Below are 16447 nucleotides of genomic sequence, written 5' to 3'. Positions count from 1 at the left end.
TCAAAAACAGATTAGTCAAATGACAATCTGTCACTTCATTTTGTTTGATTTTCTCTATAAACACTTTTCAGATATACTACACTAAAGTGGAATAGAACATTTTGTAAGAAAAAAAATATTTCAGGTTGTATTTTTTAAGATATAAAAGTAAGCTGTGAAGAATTAGCAACGCTATGGTATTATGACAGATCAAGTACCTAACAGGTTTTTGCCTTTCTTTAGAAAATGGGAGAAACCTGATGCGGCTTTTTAAAACTGTATGAATCAGATTGTGTACTTTCTGTGATTTCTCCATCTTTCAAGCACACGACATTGACAGCTAAGAAATTTACAGGAGGTTTGTTTGTTTTGTTTTAGGCCGCGAGGCACCTTAGACATTATTTCAGTCACCCAGAACACCACGAACTTATTTTCACCTCTCCGCGTGCACCTTTCTGTTGCCCGGCCTCACCTGCTGGGTGTCTCAAGAGCTCGGAATTGGCGAGCTGAGCTGCAAGGACACAGGCCGAGCTGCCCCAGCCCGGCCAGCAGCGCACCGCGGCGGCTGCTGCTCGCCCCCGCCACCCGGGAATCACGGGGGTCGGCGTCTGCCCCGCTTCTCTGCCCCCCGCACACCTCGGGCAGCGGGGGCGGGCACCGTCAGCCCGGCGGGGAGGCGGCCGGAGCCCGGCGGTGACTCACTCGGTGACTCCCTCCTGCGCCAGGCAGACCGAGCCCCCTCCCCGCCTGCGCCGCCGGGCACCGGGCGAAAGAGCCGGGGGCCAGGGGCCAGCTAAGCGGCTGTGGCCGCCGGACAGCCCCACACGAGCGCCTAGCCACCTCCTCCGCCTCCAAATCACTACGAGGAGGCGTCTTCGGTTCCCCCTTCTGCGCGCAGAATGGACCCGGTGCCCCCGCCCAGCGCCCAGACCGGGGGTCGCTCACCGGGACAGGGACCCGCAGTCGCCCCCTCCCCGCACCGCCTCAGCTGCCCGGTGCACCGCGCCCCACTGACCTGGAGAGATGCTTCAGGATCTGCTTCTTGATAATCCCCGCCATGGTGTCTGCCTGCCCGCGCCCCTCACGACGACCAGCCGGGACCGGGAACGCGCCTCATCCCTGCGCCCGCCCCTGCCCGAGGTGGGGAGAGCGCCGGGAGTGGAGCCGCTATCCCCACTCGCGCTTACTCGACGCCCGGCGCCATCTTGGCCGCAGCATCGCCTGGTGACGGGGGCGAGACGGGGCGGGACGGGCCCGGGGCCCCCGCCCCGCGCGGAGAGCGGCGGCTCCAGGCGGGCAGAGCGGCGCGGGGGACGCGGGCACGGCCCGGGGACAGGCACACGGGCACTCGTGGCGCCATGGGCAAGAGCAGTGGTGCCTCCGCCCTTCGCATGTTCGCAAAGTTCCTGCCCGTCTGCTCAGCATCTCCGTCCCCATTCAGCGCCCAAAGCCTCTGCCCCCCTCAGCCCCACCGCCTACCTTCCCCCCCCCCCCTTCCGTCAGCTGTTTCTTTCGTCCCTCTTCAGCCTTCCCATCTCCAAAATTCTGGAAGCTGTCTCTGCATCCCCGCCTGTGGCTCCATCCCTCTCCCGCCTGTGGAGCGTGTCCCAGCACCATCACACCTTTGCCTGGGCCTGACAGCGGCCAAGCCCAAAGATAGGACAGCTGCAGCTTCTACAGCACCACACAAAAGAAACAAGGCTGGATAAAATAAAGAGCTTACCGACAGAAACTTACAATGCTATGGCAAGAAATTCACATGTATATGCACACACATATAAATATCCTATATCCGAATTGCTCAAACCCAGAGACTTGTAAAATCAGGTTGTTCCTCAAATGCTTACATTTTGCTGGGTATCTGTGACAAGTATATAGCCTATGAGTTATTTTACTTTTGAGAGAACAGCCTCTCATGCTGTAGCAAAATCTCCAAGTCAGTTAAGAAATTAATGTCTTGTAGTAGTTTTGTTCATCCAAACATGGTTTTGTAACCCTTTTCCTCTGGCACTCCCTCATTCATAAAAGGCATCTGGAAGAATTTCAGTGGTGGGTAACCAAGTACCCTAAAAATATTAACTGAAAAAAAAAAAGAAAACGAAAAAATTATCAGTCAGAAAACTAAAAACTTGCAGATGTGTCCTCCATATGCAGAATGGGCCTCTGTAATAGAGCTTGAGCTGCAGAGGAAAGACATCAGATACTATTTTCTCTGCTTCTCATATACATAATATTAATAATTTACAAGTGATGAACCAAAACCCTAAGGACCTTTAAGTCAGAAATATGAAGCAGCATAGAAAAAATAGGTCAGGAGATGAACATTTTCAATTGATTTTTCCAGACATTTAAAAATCAGTCAGTTGTGTAATACTGACCTTATTATATTCTTAAGGAGATTTATAAAGTAGGAATGAGCTGTGTGTGAAGCTAACACTTTTATGCCTGTTTTACATTCAGTTTTCTCAACTAGGAAAAAGTTTACCAGTATCATGGAGAACAGTACTCATCATCATGATAGGTCATCTTCTCACCAAGAGAGCAAATACAAAGGGCAAGGAAAGCAGGACCCATGCCATACGTTCTCTTTCAAGTGTCCTGCAAGCATAGCTCTGGAAGAACAGGGGAAGTCCTGAGGCTCTTCACTGATGTCAGAACTGAAGACCAGAAATATTTCTGTCCAGCAGGATTGATTTGAGTTGTGACCTCATGTTGCGTCCCCATGTCCTGGAGCATACTGTGAGGAGGAGCAGAGGAAAATGCACAGATTAACAGCCACCACACACCACACCCTCCTCACCCAGAAGGGAATTAGAAGGGCAACAATGTTGATTTCAGACCTTCCCAGTCACCGTGGACCTGCATGATGATCCTCAGACTATGTCTGGCCCCTGCTAATCCCACCAGTCCTGATCGTGATTGTGACCAGAGGATTGTCTTATGTGCTTGATGTTCCACCTGCTTCATTGTCATGTTTTCTTGATAACCTGGGCTCTGGGCTTCACTCCCATGCCTGTCTGCCTTGCTCCCTGGCTGGGGGTGGTGGGACAGGCCCTGGCTAGGAAGGCCCTGCCCTGCTGGCCACAGTAGCCCTCCTAGCTCCTGGGTTCTCTCCCTCTCAGAACAGATGGCAGTCATGTCACTAAGAAAGAGCCCCACTTGTGAGCATATCCAGGATGCTGAAATGATCTCAAGGAAAAAAATTGTCTTGTATTTGCCATAGGTATTCTTAGGGCCTATATGCAACACAACAGAATTTGTGAATTCAACAGAACACTCAAGAAACCTTGGATGTGGAATTTTCCATCAGGCAGTCATCTCAACCAGCACCCTGCCCTTCACCATCACACAAATACAGGTACACGAAGCACTGTTCATTGATGCGAAGTCCAGGATAACAGCCCTCTGTGTCAAAGAGTGCGGTAACTTCTTCCTCAAGGTAATCTTTCTTTGGATGCTCTAAACAACCTGGAAATTCTGTACTTGGCATCACTCAGTCATTCTGAGGCTGCTTGTTCCCACAGACTGGAGCACCTGTGCTTTGTAGAGGGTATGCACAGTGAGTTTGACTCTCTCACAGTTTCATGTGTTCATGGAGATTTCTTAACTGTAAAAACTGGAATGGAGTTGAGAGGAAAAAAAACAAAACCAACTAGAGTTCAAGCAACTTCAGAAACATGAAGGTCACAGAATTTTTTTAAAAATTGTTTTTCCCATTAAATAAGGCAGTAGGAGATGTAGTATGAGAACAAACTAAATTTGAGCTAAGTTTCAGTGAGTGCTTTGTATAGTACTTGCAGAATGAGAAATCTGGCATGCCTTCTTATAGATAATGCAAAAGATAATGGTCTGTCTTCAAATGCAGATGTGCTAGCTTAAGTAGTCTGATACACCATTATTCAAAGAACATCACAAAATATCAATTCTCACTATTGTAAGGGGCAATGTACAAGGTTTGCTACCACATGGACTTTTGAAATTCCTATTTGTGTGTCCTTGCTATGTGGCTGACTTGGTCTGTGTTACCTACTCCAACAACAGCAGAAAGTCTTATCAGAAGTGCCATTGGAATATATGGGTGAATGTGTAAACAATCTCAATAAATATGTGTGAATTGCCCTCAAGTAGCAGTGACAGTAAATACACCAACTTTAGTTTGAAGATATTTGAAATATTTATGTATATTAACCACTCCATATAAATCTAAGTAAAAGCCTGGCACTTGTCCTACATCCTAGGACAAAAAAAAAAAAAAAAAAAAAAAAAAAAAAGCAAAAGTAACTCCTAACAAGTCATTGGATGATAAGAGATGAAGCTTCGTAGAGTTGGAGCTAGTATTTAGAAGGGAAACAGTAATTTACTAAAATCTGGCTTTCACTTTTATATTCACAAGGCAAAAGTTAGCAATAGATATTAGGACTTTTTGAATCTAAACAATTATTCTAAGAACTTTATATTAGTAAAAGGATAAAGTAAAAGTTATGCAGTTTTAAGAGCAGTATTTTATGTTTCTCTGTAGGTTCACTGAGTACCTAATAAATTTGTTACTGTTCTATGTTTTGTGTATTTTGGATTTTAATTACAAACCCAAAATTTACTATGAGTATACCTGTCAGTAGGCAAAGAAGGAAAACAACCTACAGTGTTCTTTAAAAAGCACCCAGGAGCTCCTGAAGTTGAAAAACAGGCTTTTGATTGTCGTGATCAGTGGAGGAATTGCCTCACACAATATGTGTGAACAGCAAATCCCAAAGTTTATTGATAGCTCACACATATTTATATTGGTGTTAATGAAGCTTATATATATTGCAAAAGCTGAGCTCATTATTGGTTAAAGCACACTTAGATCAGCCACACCTACTTCTATGCTCTAATGATTATTTTGTTTCTATGTTTACATTCTTATAGCTACTCTACCTAGGCTATCTTCATTTTCTGGCAAGCGATTTTCTCCCCCATCTTCCTGTTTCAGAGAAGGTCACCATGACCTTTGTCAGTGATTGGACACTGGTTGCTTAATCCCCAGCTTGTTTCCCCTATCCTTATCCAACGGTATCACATCGAAGTGGCCTTTCTCAGCTAGCCAATTATCCACAAAGCTCTCCACATTTGATAATTCCTGTGACCTCTTCTCAAGAATCAAATAATGTATCTGCTATGGTCAGGATTAAGGAAGCTGTCCTTAAGACACACTTCCTTCACAAGCACATAAAGAGGATTTGTCTAAAAGCAGATTGCCATGTGTTCCAATGAACATCCCACCTCGTGGAAAGACATCTTTTATTTGTTAGGGAGAAGAGTCATCATACAGAGTAACAGTTATTTTTAAGTTCAGGAAAGTCAATTACACACAAATACAGAACTGTAATGCTCTTTTGGTTTTACTGGAATACAACAAAGGAACTAGTGATGGCAAGTAAAACATATAAATAGAGGAAAAAATCATCACCAAGACAAATGCAAGGTGCTGCACCTGAGATGAGATACGCACAGAGCCCAGTGCAGGCTCAGAGCTGTGTGTCACAGAAACAGCCTTGTGGAAAAGGGCCTGGGGGTCTGGATGGACATCAGGCTGAACTGCACTTAGCAGTGCACCACTGCAGCAAGCAGATCCTGGGTTGCATCCTCAGGGGCATTGATAGCAGGGACAGAAACTTGATCATCCCACCCTGCTTGGTGCATTTCAGGCCACACCCGGAGTATTGTGTCCAGTTCTGCTCCAGGCAGTTCCAAAAAAATTGTGGACAATTGGAGAGCATCCAAACTAAGGCCATAAAGGTGATCAAAGGCTCAAGAACACACACTGAAGACTGAAGGACTTTGTTTTTTTCTGGAGAAGCTCAGGGGGACCTTATCACAGTATTGTGGTACTTACAGAGTGGCTACAATGATGGAGGCTCTCTCTTCACAAGACAAAAAACAAGTGTTAAGTTGTACCAGCAGAGCTTTTGTCTTGATATAGGGAACTTTTGCCCAGTGAGAACAACCAATCACTGCAAAAACCATTCCTCAGGGAGCTCCAATTGCAGGTTTTCAAGATGGTGTTGGACAGGGTGTTAGATTATCTCATCATGGTTCCCTTTACTATGAAAGGTTGGACCAGACGATCTTTCAGCACTCTTCCACCTGGTGCTGTTCTATGGTTCTATGATTCTATAAAGGTGTGTGCTGCTACACTACACAGACTTCAGTAAAACAAAAGCTGGTCAGCAACAGAGAATTCCAATAGCACTGTTTTCCATACTATTTATAATGAAAGTGTTAATTATGCATGCTTTGAAAGACTTTCTACATGAACGAAGGTTGTAGGCAGCTGGGGGCTGGTCTCTTCTCCCAGACAACCAGGGACAGGATGCGAGGACTTACTCTTAAACTGCACCAGAACTTGTTGTTATTGTTTCACAGAAATGGTGATTAGACATTGGAATGGACTGCCCAGGGAGGTGGTGGAGTCACCGTCCCTGAAGGTGTTTAAAGAAAGGCCATCCATTAGCGTCATGGTGTTCAGTCATAAGTTGAACTCAGTGATCTCAAGTCTTTTCCAACCGAATTGATTCTGTGATTCTGTAACAGTAAAACAATGATGATGGAATTTAGAGTTGTCCCCCTTTCCACTGTGTCACATTCTTTCACAGCCCAGGCCCGTGTTGCTCCGCATTTCTCAATGACATCGTCACTCAGCACCTTTATCTCGAGGCGCTGCGCTCCCGCACCGCAGCATCCCGAGCCGGCAGGGTCACCCGAGGCAGTGTGTACCTTTAAACCACCGCCACACCGGGCTCTCGCCCTAACCACCCTCGCCTTGTCCCCAGCCGTCGGTGCCGCCGCCGCGGGACTGACGGCGGCGGGGAAACGCGCTCCCGGGCCGGGCGCTGACCGCGGTGACGCCGTGTCACCTCCCCGCCCACCGTGTGACGAGTGCTGCCGGGTCACGCCCGGCCAATGGCTCCCGCGGCTCCGCCAGCGTCACCGGCAGGGCGCGCGCCTCGCGGCAGAGGCGGAGCGCTGCCGGCACTCCCGCGTCCCGCGGCCACGCGCGCGCTGCTCCTCCGCTCTATGGTCACCGTACAGATCCACGGCGGTGGCGGATCTATACTGGGACGGCGGCGGCCGTGGCGCCGTGGGGAACATGGCGACGCTGGTGCTGGATAACGGCGCCTACAACGCCAAGATCGGCTACAGCCACGCGAACGTCAGGTGAGAGGCCGGGACGGGGCGGGGCGGGCGTTGGGCGTCCCCTCACGGCTTCACCACTGCCGCCGCCGCTCTCCGCCGGCCCCGCTCCCCGCGCCCCACGGCCGCTCACCGGCGCGCGGGCGCGCAGCGCGCTTGCGCTCGCTGCGGAGAGGCGCGGCCTGGCCCCGCCCCGCCCCTGCGGCGGCTGCGGGCCCGCCCCTGCGGCGCGCGCTGCGCTGCGCACTGTGCCCCTCCCTGTCACACCGTGCATCTGTGTGTCACACCGTGTAGCTGTGTGTCACACCGTGCACCTGTGTGTCACCGTGCACCTGTGTGTCACACCCTGCCCCGCCGTGTCACACCGTGCACCTGTGTGTCACCGTGCACCTGTGTGTCACACCGTGCACCTGTGTGTCACCGTGCACCTGTGTGTCACACCCTGCCCCGCCGTGTCACACCGTGCACCTGTGTGTCACCGTGCACCCGTGTGTCACACCCTGCCCCGCCGTGTCACACTCTGTCCCTCTGTCACACCGTGCCCCGCCGTGTCACACCGTGCCCCCCTCTGTGTCACACCGTGCCCCACCGGCCGGCGTGGGGGGAGAGCCCCTGGCGCTCTTCCTGCTGTGCAGGAGGTGGCGGAGGTGGGGGGTGGTATTTGGTTTTCCAAAAAGTGTCTCGTCTGTACTGGAGTTGTCAGAAATTAAAGATTTCCCTCACGACTGGCTCCAGCTAATGGACTAAAGCCAAAATACATCAGCAAAAATATTATTGAAAGTACACTGTTTATGAAAGTGGCTTAAAGAAAGTGAATGTGTCTCATACCATATTTAATAGGAAACTTCCCAATCTTTTCCAGCGTTATTCCCAACTGTCAATTCAGGTCAAAGACTGCACGCTTGAAAACCTTTACGGCAAATCAACTGGATGAAATTAAGGATCCCTCTGGTCTTTTTTATATTCTTCCCTTTCAGAAAGTAAGATATCTTCAGTTTAACATTAAAGCCCAATGTGAATTGTTCTAAGGAATAGTTTTCATACTGTATGTCCCAACTGTGGGTTATATGTGGTGTCATACAAGAATCAGTCAGCAGTGTGAAGTTTAACAGTCATAGAAGTGTTTAGGTTGAAAAAGACCTTTAAGATCATCAAGTCCAAAAGTTAACCCTGCACTGTCCATGTCCCTCAGTGCACATCTGCACATCTTCTAAATACCTCCAGGGGTGGTGATGCAGCCAGTTTTCTGGGCAGCCTCTGCCAGTAGTTGACAGCCCTGTTGGTGAGAAAATATTTCTAGTCTAAAATTCTCTGGTGCAACTTAAGGCCATTCTCTCTGGTCCTGTCACTTGTTACCTCGGAGAAGAGACAAAACCACCACATCACTATAACCTCTTTTCAGGTCACTGCAGAGAGCAATAAGGTCCCCCTTGAGCCTCCATTTCTCCAGGCTAGACAGCCTCCCTCAGCTGGTCCTCACAGGATTTGTTCTCTGAACCCCTCACCAGCTTTGTTGCCCTTCTCTGGACTTGCTTCAGTCCTTCAAAATGTCTTTCTTGTTGGGAGGGAGCCAAAACTGAAAGAAGGAGTCTAGGGGTGGCCTCGCCAGTGCCTGGTGCAGAAGGGCAATCCCTGCCCTGATCCTGCTGGCCACTCTATTGCTGATACAGGCCAGGGTACTCTTGGCCTTCTTGGCCACCAGCCACACCTGGGCTGTGAAAGAATGTGATATAGCTGGCTCACGCTCAGTGGCTGCCAACCAGCATCCCCAGGTCCTTTTCCACTGGGCAATGTCCCAGCTATTCTGCCCCAAACCAGCAGTGCTGCATGGGTTTTTGTGATCCAAGTGCAGGACCCCACCCTTGGCCTTGCTAAACATGAGAAGATTGTCCTCAGTCCATCAATCCAGCCCATCCAGAAATCTTTACAGAGCTTTTCTACCCTCCAACAGATCAACAGTCCTACCCAACTTACTGCTTTCTGTGAACTTATTGAGGGTGCACCTGATTCCCTTGCCCAGATTGTTGATAACAGGGACCCCAGTACTGAGCCCTGGGGAACACCACTGGTGATGGGATGCCAAGTGGATGTGGCACCATTCAGTGCCACTCTCTGGACTGGACATCCAGCCAGTCTTTTACCCAGCAAAGAGTTCATCCACCCAAGGCATGAGCAGCCAGCTTCTCCAGAGAATGCTGTGAGAACTGCTGTCAAAGACTTTACTGACTTTGGTAAAGTCCACGTAGACAACATTCACATCCATTCCCTTCTCCAATCAGTGGGGCACCTTGTCATAGGAGAACAACAAGTTAATCAAGCTGCATGCTGACCAGACCTGATCACTTGTATGTCCCCTACATGCTGGGTGGTGGCACTCCAGGTAATCTGCTCCATAATCTGCTTCCCTGGCACTGAGGAAGACTGACAAACTTATGCCAAAAACAATAATGTATACAGAAAACATCATGTACATTGTTTTTGTAGTGCAGTAATCAAAGTATCAATGGGGAATATTTGTAACATACCTTAATCCTATGTAACAATTACTCCTTAGCCTAAAAATGTAAATTTAGACATTTTAACTCTCAATTTTTTAATATTACTAGTCTCAATTGTTGACTGTTTTTTTAAAGTATGATTTTTTTTTTCTAAATAGTGTAAATTTGTTTCTAAATTCCTACAGGGTTACTTGGTGAACTGGGATGTTCAGAGACAGGTTTGGGATTATCTCTTTGGAAAAGAAATGTACCAAGTAAGAGTCTTTTCTTAACTACATATTTTGTGTAGATTAAATACTGACTACTGGAATTAACAAATATTAAGTAGAACAAGTGATCTTACTGTTCTTTTTGAAAGTGCCTGCAATTAGAAATCACAGGGATTTAAGTTTTTGCAAACGTTTTTGAGTTCTGGTGTAGAATTTTGAAAATTATTTAAATTTTTTAGTCTTGTAGGTATGTACTCAGTGCAGCTCACATAAGAAATTCATATCAATATAATTAAGAGGTCAAGTTAATAAAAAATAATCACAGACAGATACAATGTAGTTAAGAGACCAAGAAATAGTAAATGTAAAAGGGAGGGATGAGCTGGGTCAGTAGGCCAAAATACATACACATTTAGTAATCATCTTTGGCTAGCCATTTTCTACCTCTGAATAACTTAAATGTATAAAATATAAATATCTGATGCTTTATTTTTTTCATATCACACAAGCTGGATTTAGCACAGGAAGTCTATTAAGACTTTCTTTTAATTTTTTTCTTTTAAAAATGTTACGTTTTCTGGAAATGCTTGAGTTTTTTCCAACACCTGTGTACTGAGAATGAAAGTAATCCCTCAAATCAACTTAGTCTCTGTACATTTTTATATTTAAAATATAAAGTGCTGGCTTTTGATACATAAATTCCATTTTCATTTTGGAACTGTATTCAATGTAATTATGGTTTTGAGAATTTGTTTTTAATTCTTCTTCACAAGTGAAGACTACAGAGAGATACAGCTGGTAATGTTTTTAGGGCCATATCCAGTTATGATTGAAGTAACCGTATTAAGTCCTCTCTAACAGAGTGTTTTAGATACTGGTAAACATGGAAAATCCAGGATCCTTTGCTGGCCTCAGTAGAGGCCACTGGGAGTTTTATTATTGTTTCTTCACTGTACAGGGCTTTGGTTATTAGACAAGTAATCTGTGGTGCAAGTGCTGAGCTGTCAAGGAGACTTATTTTTCTGTAGCTGACAGGATTAGTGTAAAGTATTTTACATTAAAATTGTAGTGTTCCTTTGTGTTGTCCCTTTAAAATGTTGGATTACAATTTGAAAGGATGGAAACAGAATCAGGATATGTATGAAAGTGTTGCCTTCTATTATGTTTTTTACCCATTAATTAGATAAATTTGTATCACTGATCATGAAGCCCTTAAAAAGATAAAACATTCTAAGTCTAGCTTCTACAAACAGATATGGCAGGTGGTAATCATGACTTCAGATTCACATGACCTTCCAGTGCTACAAAAGATGGTAAGGGATTTTTATTTAATTTTTACCTTTTATGTACTGACAATCTTAATATGTTTTTTATAGGTGGATTTTGTAGATACCAATATAATTATTACCGAACCTTATTTTAACTTCACTTCAATACAAGAATCTATGAATGAAATTCTATTTGAAGAATATCAATTTCAAGCAGTTCTTAGAGTAAATGGTGAGTATGTCTCCTTCCAGTTTGCATTTATGTATTTTGAAACTTAACTCTTTAAATAAATGAATTAGCAAGCACGCATGCATACACAGATATATATATATATATAGTAAAAAATATTACTTCAGTTGCTTCCTGGCTCTTGAGTAAAAGTGGATTAAACATTTTAAAAATTATATCTTTTACAAATTCCAGCTGTAGTCCTGTATTACTTCCTAAAGAGTATCATGGTATATAAGGACAGGAAATCTGAGGAGAGTAAGGATGACAGAAATAACAGATGGATTTTGGATCAGGATAACATGTAAAGAATTCTATCAAAACTTTGCATGAAGTCTTTGATAGCTTTCCTTTTTTAGGGGGGTAGGATTGGTTTTTTGTTTGGTTTTGTTATGTGTTAGCAAATAAAATACAGCATTATGATTATGAAATGTATGGTGTCTCCAAGGGAATGTGTAAACAACCATACCACCCTTCTGACAGGTAACTGGACACAGGATACTCCTTTTGATAAGTTTGATAAGTTTGTAGCATGATCAGTGTGATTAGACTTAAGAGGAAATGGAACATGGACTGGAATTCCTGAAAAATATTAAATAGGACCATATATAATAATTTTATCCACTGCCAAAATGAATTAATGCAGTGGCTGTATTACTATGTATTGAGGTCTTGAAAGTCTGTCAAAGGCATGTAAAATATGAAGCAAGTACACCTTCATATCACTGTGAATTCTAAATGTTCATAAAAAAATGGAATTCAATCTTTTGTATTTCAGCTGGAGCTCTTAGTGCACACAGGTATTTCCGGGATAATCCATCTGAGCTGTGTTGTATCATCGTGGATAGCGGATACTCTTTTACCCACATTGTACCTTACTGCAGAAGTAAAAAGAAAAAAGAGGCAATCATCAGGTATACTGCAGTATATATTTTCTAGAAGAACTGCTTGCTGTGCCTTAAGTTAATAATGACAGAATTCCTCATGCTATTCTTTTTCTGTAGGATTAATGTTGGAGGGAAACTCTTAACCAACCATCTAAAGGAGATCATCTCTTACAGGTAAAGAATCCTAATTTTCACTCTGAAACTTGGTATGAAATGAGCTAGAAGTTTATGGGGTATTCTTACTGGTTCTGTGAATTTTAGATTAATTGCTGTTTAAAGGAGAAGGGAATTTTTTGTCTGTTATAATCTGCTAGCTACCATCTTGACCTTAAGATCAAGATGAATTAAGATTGAAGAATTAGGCTGTTATTTTTCAAAGTGCCAGTGTTTTTGAAGTTGTTGAGGTTACCTGTTCACAATTATACAAGTCTTAACATATTTTCTGAGTAGATCATCAGTCAGTTTGCTGACTGATTGTATCAATACTGCAAAATAAAATGCAGTAGGATCAACCTTTCATTGGGATCCTTCAGCTTCGAAGTATATCTAGGTAAAGGTCTTTACCAAAGAGCTACTGGCAGGATTACAGCTGTGCTTGTTAGCAAGACAGTGGGCAAATGCAGGTTGATGTATTTACTGAACTGTGAAACAGGACAATATTAAGCTCCAGTAGGTCAGGAATGCTTTTGTAAATTGAATGCAAGTTTAGATATTGAGACAGTAGCTTCCTGTGGCTGAAAAACAATGGTTGCTCAGTTCCAGAGCAAAACTGGACAGGAAAGGGAACACTTAATTATTCTCAAACTTCTGTGGTTTTGGTTTTTGTTGTTCACAGGCAGCTACATGTTATGGATGAAACACATGTAATTAATCAAGTGAAAGAAGATGTGTGTTATGTTTCTCAAGATTTTTACAAAGACATGGACATTGCCAAGTATGTATGCGATGGTACTAAATGTAGAATAATCTGTTTGTACAAACAAAACTGTACTCTTATCAGAAAACTTTCCAGCTAAGTTAAAGAAGTCTTGTTCGTATAAAATAGCTGGAACTTAGAACTTGTTTTTTATTCCGTTGAATTTTACATTCTTTTTCAGATTGAAAGGAGAGGAAAATACTGTAATGGTAGATTATGTTTTGCCAGACTTCAGCACAATTAAAAAAGGATTTTGTAAGGTAATAATAATTCTGAAGTTTTTTGGCTGTTTCCTGCACAAGTCTAGTGGAGAAGTTAAAAATACTCCCTTTTTTCTAATACTGTACTGTAGCATCTTTCTTGCTATGCATTAATTGGTAAAGTTTTTCCTCAGTAAATTGGGATGACAACAAAATACTGTTTTTTCAGCATAGCATTTTATGTTCTATTATTTAACAATTGTAGCTTTCTCTGTTTGTGCTCTGTCATATAACTTATCCATATCATTATTAAGATTTTGAACATTAAGTTAGGAAATGTTTTCTCTGCTCTGATGTCTTTTTTTGTAAGTTTCTCTGAATTACATTTAAACACCAAATAAGGTTGAAAGTTCAATGTTATAGAAGAGCCTGAAATATCAGTGAAGACAGTTTAACAGTTTTATCTCATTTACTGAGCCAGCCATAGTTTTGAAAGCAGTCCTATACTTTAAGGCTACTCTCATGCCTACCTAGCTTTATTTTGCTTTGGGCAAAACTGCAGGTGGTAAGAGCAAAGTCACTTCAGATTTAAAACTGGAGTGTGCATTATTTTTAAAAGAGTTGCTGATAGATGATATGAGAATGGCAGCATACACTGCCTACCTCTGGAGGACATGAAATAGATCAGCTGAATTTTCTAGGATGTGATTTCTTTTCTTAAGCAGTGGATACTATTCATGTCTTTAATTTAGCCAAGGGAAGAGATGGTGTTAAGTGGAAAATACAAGACCGGTGAACAAATACTTCGTCTAACAAATGAAAGATTTGCAGTTCCAGAAATACTTTTCCATCCTTCGGATATTGGTATTCAAGAGATGGGAATTCCTGAAGCCATTGTTTATTCTATTCAGAATTTACCTGAAGGTATATCCTGAAAGTATTTTGAAAAGGACAGGGGAGTGGGAGAAGGAGGGATGTTGTAATGGCTTGGTTTCATTTGGTGGGAAACTGACCAAAAGTCAGTCATTTAAGCATCAAAGAGTAAAACCTTTCTGACTGCTGTTTGTCAGAAGTAATACTAAGGCTTTAATTTCATAGATTATGTATAGGTAATTATTATTACAAAGAAGATTTTCATAGGTTTTATGATGCCATGTTAATATGGCAGCATTTAGGCTATTAATGTAGTCTTAAAAAGCCCTCGTTTAAAATCCCTCTTGAAAGGGGAATTGTGTTGGTGATTGTGAAATTTAATAAATACAAGAAAACAGTAGTTATCAAGGCCAAACTCTGAAATCAGAGAGAACATAGGGTGATTGATCACCTTCTCATATTTCTGTTTAACTGATATGCTGTTTAGGTGATCATAAATTTTTGTATGCATATTTCTTACTTCTGTTTAAATTGATAACAAAATTGGAAAAATTACCACCTTTAATCTTTAGATTTATGTTCCATCTCTTAACTACATATTTACATAATTATTTTACAGAAATGCAGCCTCATTTCTTCAAGAACATAGTTCTGACTGGGGGAAACACCCTTTTTCCAGGCTTCAGAGATCGGGTTTATTCTGAAGTTAGATGTCTTACGCCAACTGACTATGATGTTTCTGTTGTTCTTCCTGAAAAGTAAGTCCTAAACTAATAAATAGAAGGGGCCTTATCTTTCTAGCAGAACAAACAATAAAGTAGGGTTTCTTTTGCTGATTAAGAAGGTAGATTGAGTAAAGGCAGTAATTTAAATATTAACAAAACAAAACAGTGAACAAAAATTGTGCAAAAAGGATGTTTTAAATCAGTGTACACATCTATATTTATATGGCTTTCAGACAAGCCATATAAACTAGCGATCACCTCTTTGCTCTGTACTTTACCTAATAAAGTTAAGGAATTGTTTTTAGAGTCAGCCTTTTTACTGCAAACAGATAAATAAGACTGTATTGTAAGTATGTAAGATTAGAACTTGGTCTTTTACTTAGAATTTTCAGCATCTGAATGCTGCCGTGTCATTATCAATACACCACTTCAGGGGTTAGAAGGGGTAACATCTTTACAGAAAGAGTGGAGACAAAACAAGTATATTTTGAATATACCAAAAAAAGTCTACTTTTAAAAAAGTATTTTTAAGGAGTATTTTTAAATACTATTAAAAGATTATTATCTGTGCAAAGTAAATACAAAGCATATCCATGTTGTTCCCTCTTCACACCTGCCTTCAAAGAGGCCCCTTTTTAAAACCCAAGTCAGCTAGCCCTGCTAAAGTTTCAGACTGTGTTTCATAACTTCTCTGGAGCTGGATGGTTTGATTTAGCAATCAAAAATGTAGTTTAAATAGGTATGGCTAAATAAAAGTCTTGGAAATCATCACTGCATATTTCTATTTTAAATGAATCTATAGAGCAGTAATAATAACTTTCATTTTCCAGCCCTATCACTTATTCTTGGGAAGGTGGGAAGCTCATTTCTGAAAATGATGATTTTGAAGACATGATAGTAACTAGAGAAGACTATGAAGAACATGGACACAATATCTGTGAAGAAAAATTTGATATATAGGTAGCATGGTTGGATATGTTGTTATTCCATTGATTTACTTAGAATGGAATTCTTTGAACTACAACCCCTTTTCCATCAGCTAGGATTGTGTTTTAGCTTTCCTGTATTGAATTGGGTTGAGAAAAAATAATTTTAAGAGTTTAGAAATAAAGTTTTACAAGTGTAATACTATGAAGTAATATGTTCGCTGTAATTTCCTTATGTTTGTATCTTTTCTGATAGCTTCATTGTATTTTTATTGCAGAACACCTCAGTGCATGAGGCAATAAAAATATCAAGTACTTGTATTGGTGTGATGCTAATACACAGTGAGAAGAAATGGGTTTGTTTTTTCTTTTTCAAAATGAGTATTATTCTAACTCACATATTCCACTTAAAGGGCATTAAATGTATCTCAGAAGTAGCCTTTGATGTTTCCTTTCCTGCAAGAAATACATGAGTTTTATTTTTGGTTATTTTAGTCAGTAGCTATGAGGGAAATATACTTGAAATGTGACCACTGCTATTGACAATATGCTTAGGCTTTGAGA

The 16447-nt window shown here is 42.3% G+C and overlaps 2 protein-coding genes and 1 long non-coding RNA gene across 4 annotated transcripts in view; 1 reads left to right on the top strand and 2 right to left on the bottom strand.

The window, feature by feature from the left end:
- BLTP3B (bridge-like lipid transfer protein family member 3B) overlaps window positions 1-1163 on the bottom strand; it is a 47676-nt gene extending 46513 nt beyond the window's left edge. For both annotated transcript variants that reach the window (XM_066549678.1, XM_066549676.1), the window contains exon 1: window positions 995-1163. Coding sequence is in view for 1 of the 2 variants with exons in the window: in XM_066549676.1 (XP_066405773.1) it covers window positions 995-1038 (44 nt within the window). In the remaining variant the exon portion in view is untranslated. The remainder of the gene's footprint in view (window positions 1-994) is intronic.
- Window positions 1164-5244: 4081 nt separating this feature from the next.
- Window positions 5245-6865, bottom strand: LOC136556965 (uncharacterized). Its single transcript, XR_010783720.1, has 2 exons — window positions 6736-6865; window positions 5245-6543 (listed from the first exon to the last, which is right to left on the bottom strand). It is a non-coding gene; the product is annotated as an uncharacterized lncRNA (long non-coding RNA).
- A 94-nt stretch (window positions 6866-6959) lies between these two features.
- On the top strand, window positions 6960-16204 carry ACTR6 (actin related protein 6). Its single transcript, XM_066550416.1, has 11 exons — window positions 6960-7176; window positions 8015-8132; window positions 9836-9904; window positions 11236-11359; window positions 12135-12270; window positions 12361-12417; window positions 13079-13177; window positions 13341-13419; window positions 14112-14283; window positions 14852-14990; window positions 15788-16204. The coding sequence occupies exons 1-11, from the start codon at window positions 7109-7111 to the stop codon at window positions 15915-15917; spliced, it is 1191 nt and encodes a 396-aa protein (XP_066406513.1). The 5' UTR covers window positions 6960-7108; the 3' UTR covers window positions 15918-16204.
- The last annotated feature ends 243 nt before the right edge of the window (window positions 16205-16447 follow it).

The sequence above is a fragment of the Molothrus aeneus genome, chromosome 5, assembly GCF_037042795.1.
Source record: "Molothrus aeneus isolate 106 chromosome 5, BPBGC_Maene_1.0, whole genome shotgun sequence".
Classification (NCBI taxonomy): Eukaryota; Metazoa; Chordata; class Aves; order Passeriformes; family Icteridae; genus Molothrus; species Molothrus aeneus.
Note: the sequence above shows the minus strand (reverse complement) of the source record. Positions and strands in the feature narration are given on the sequence as shown.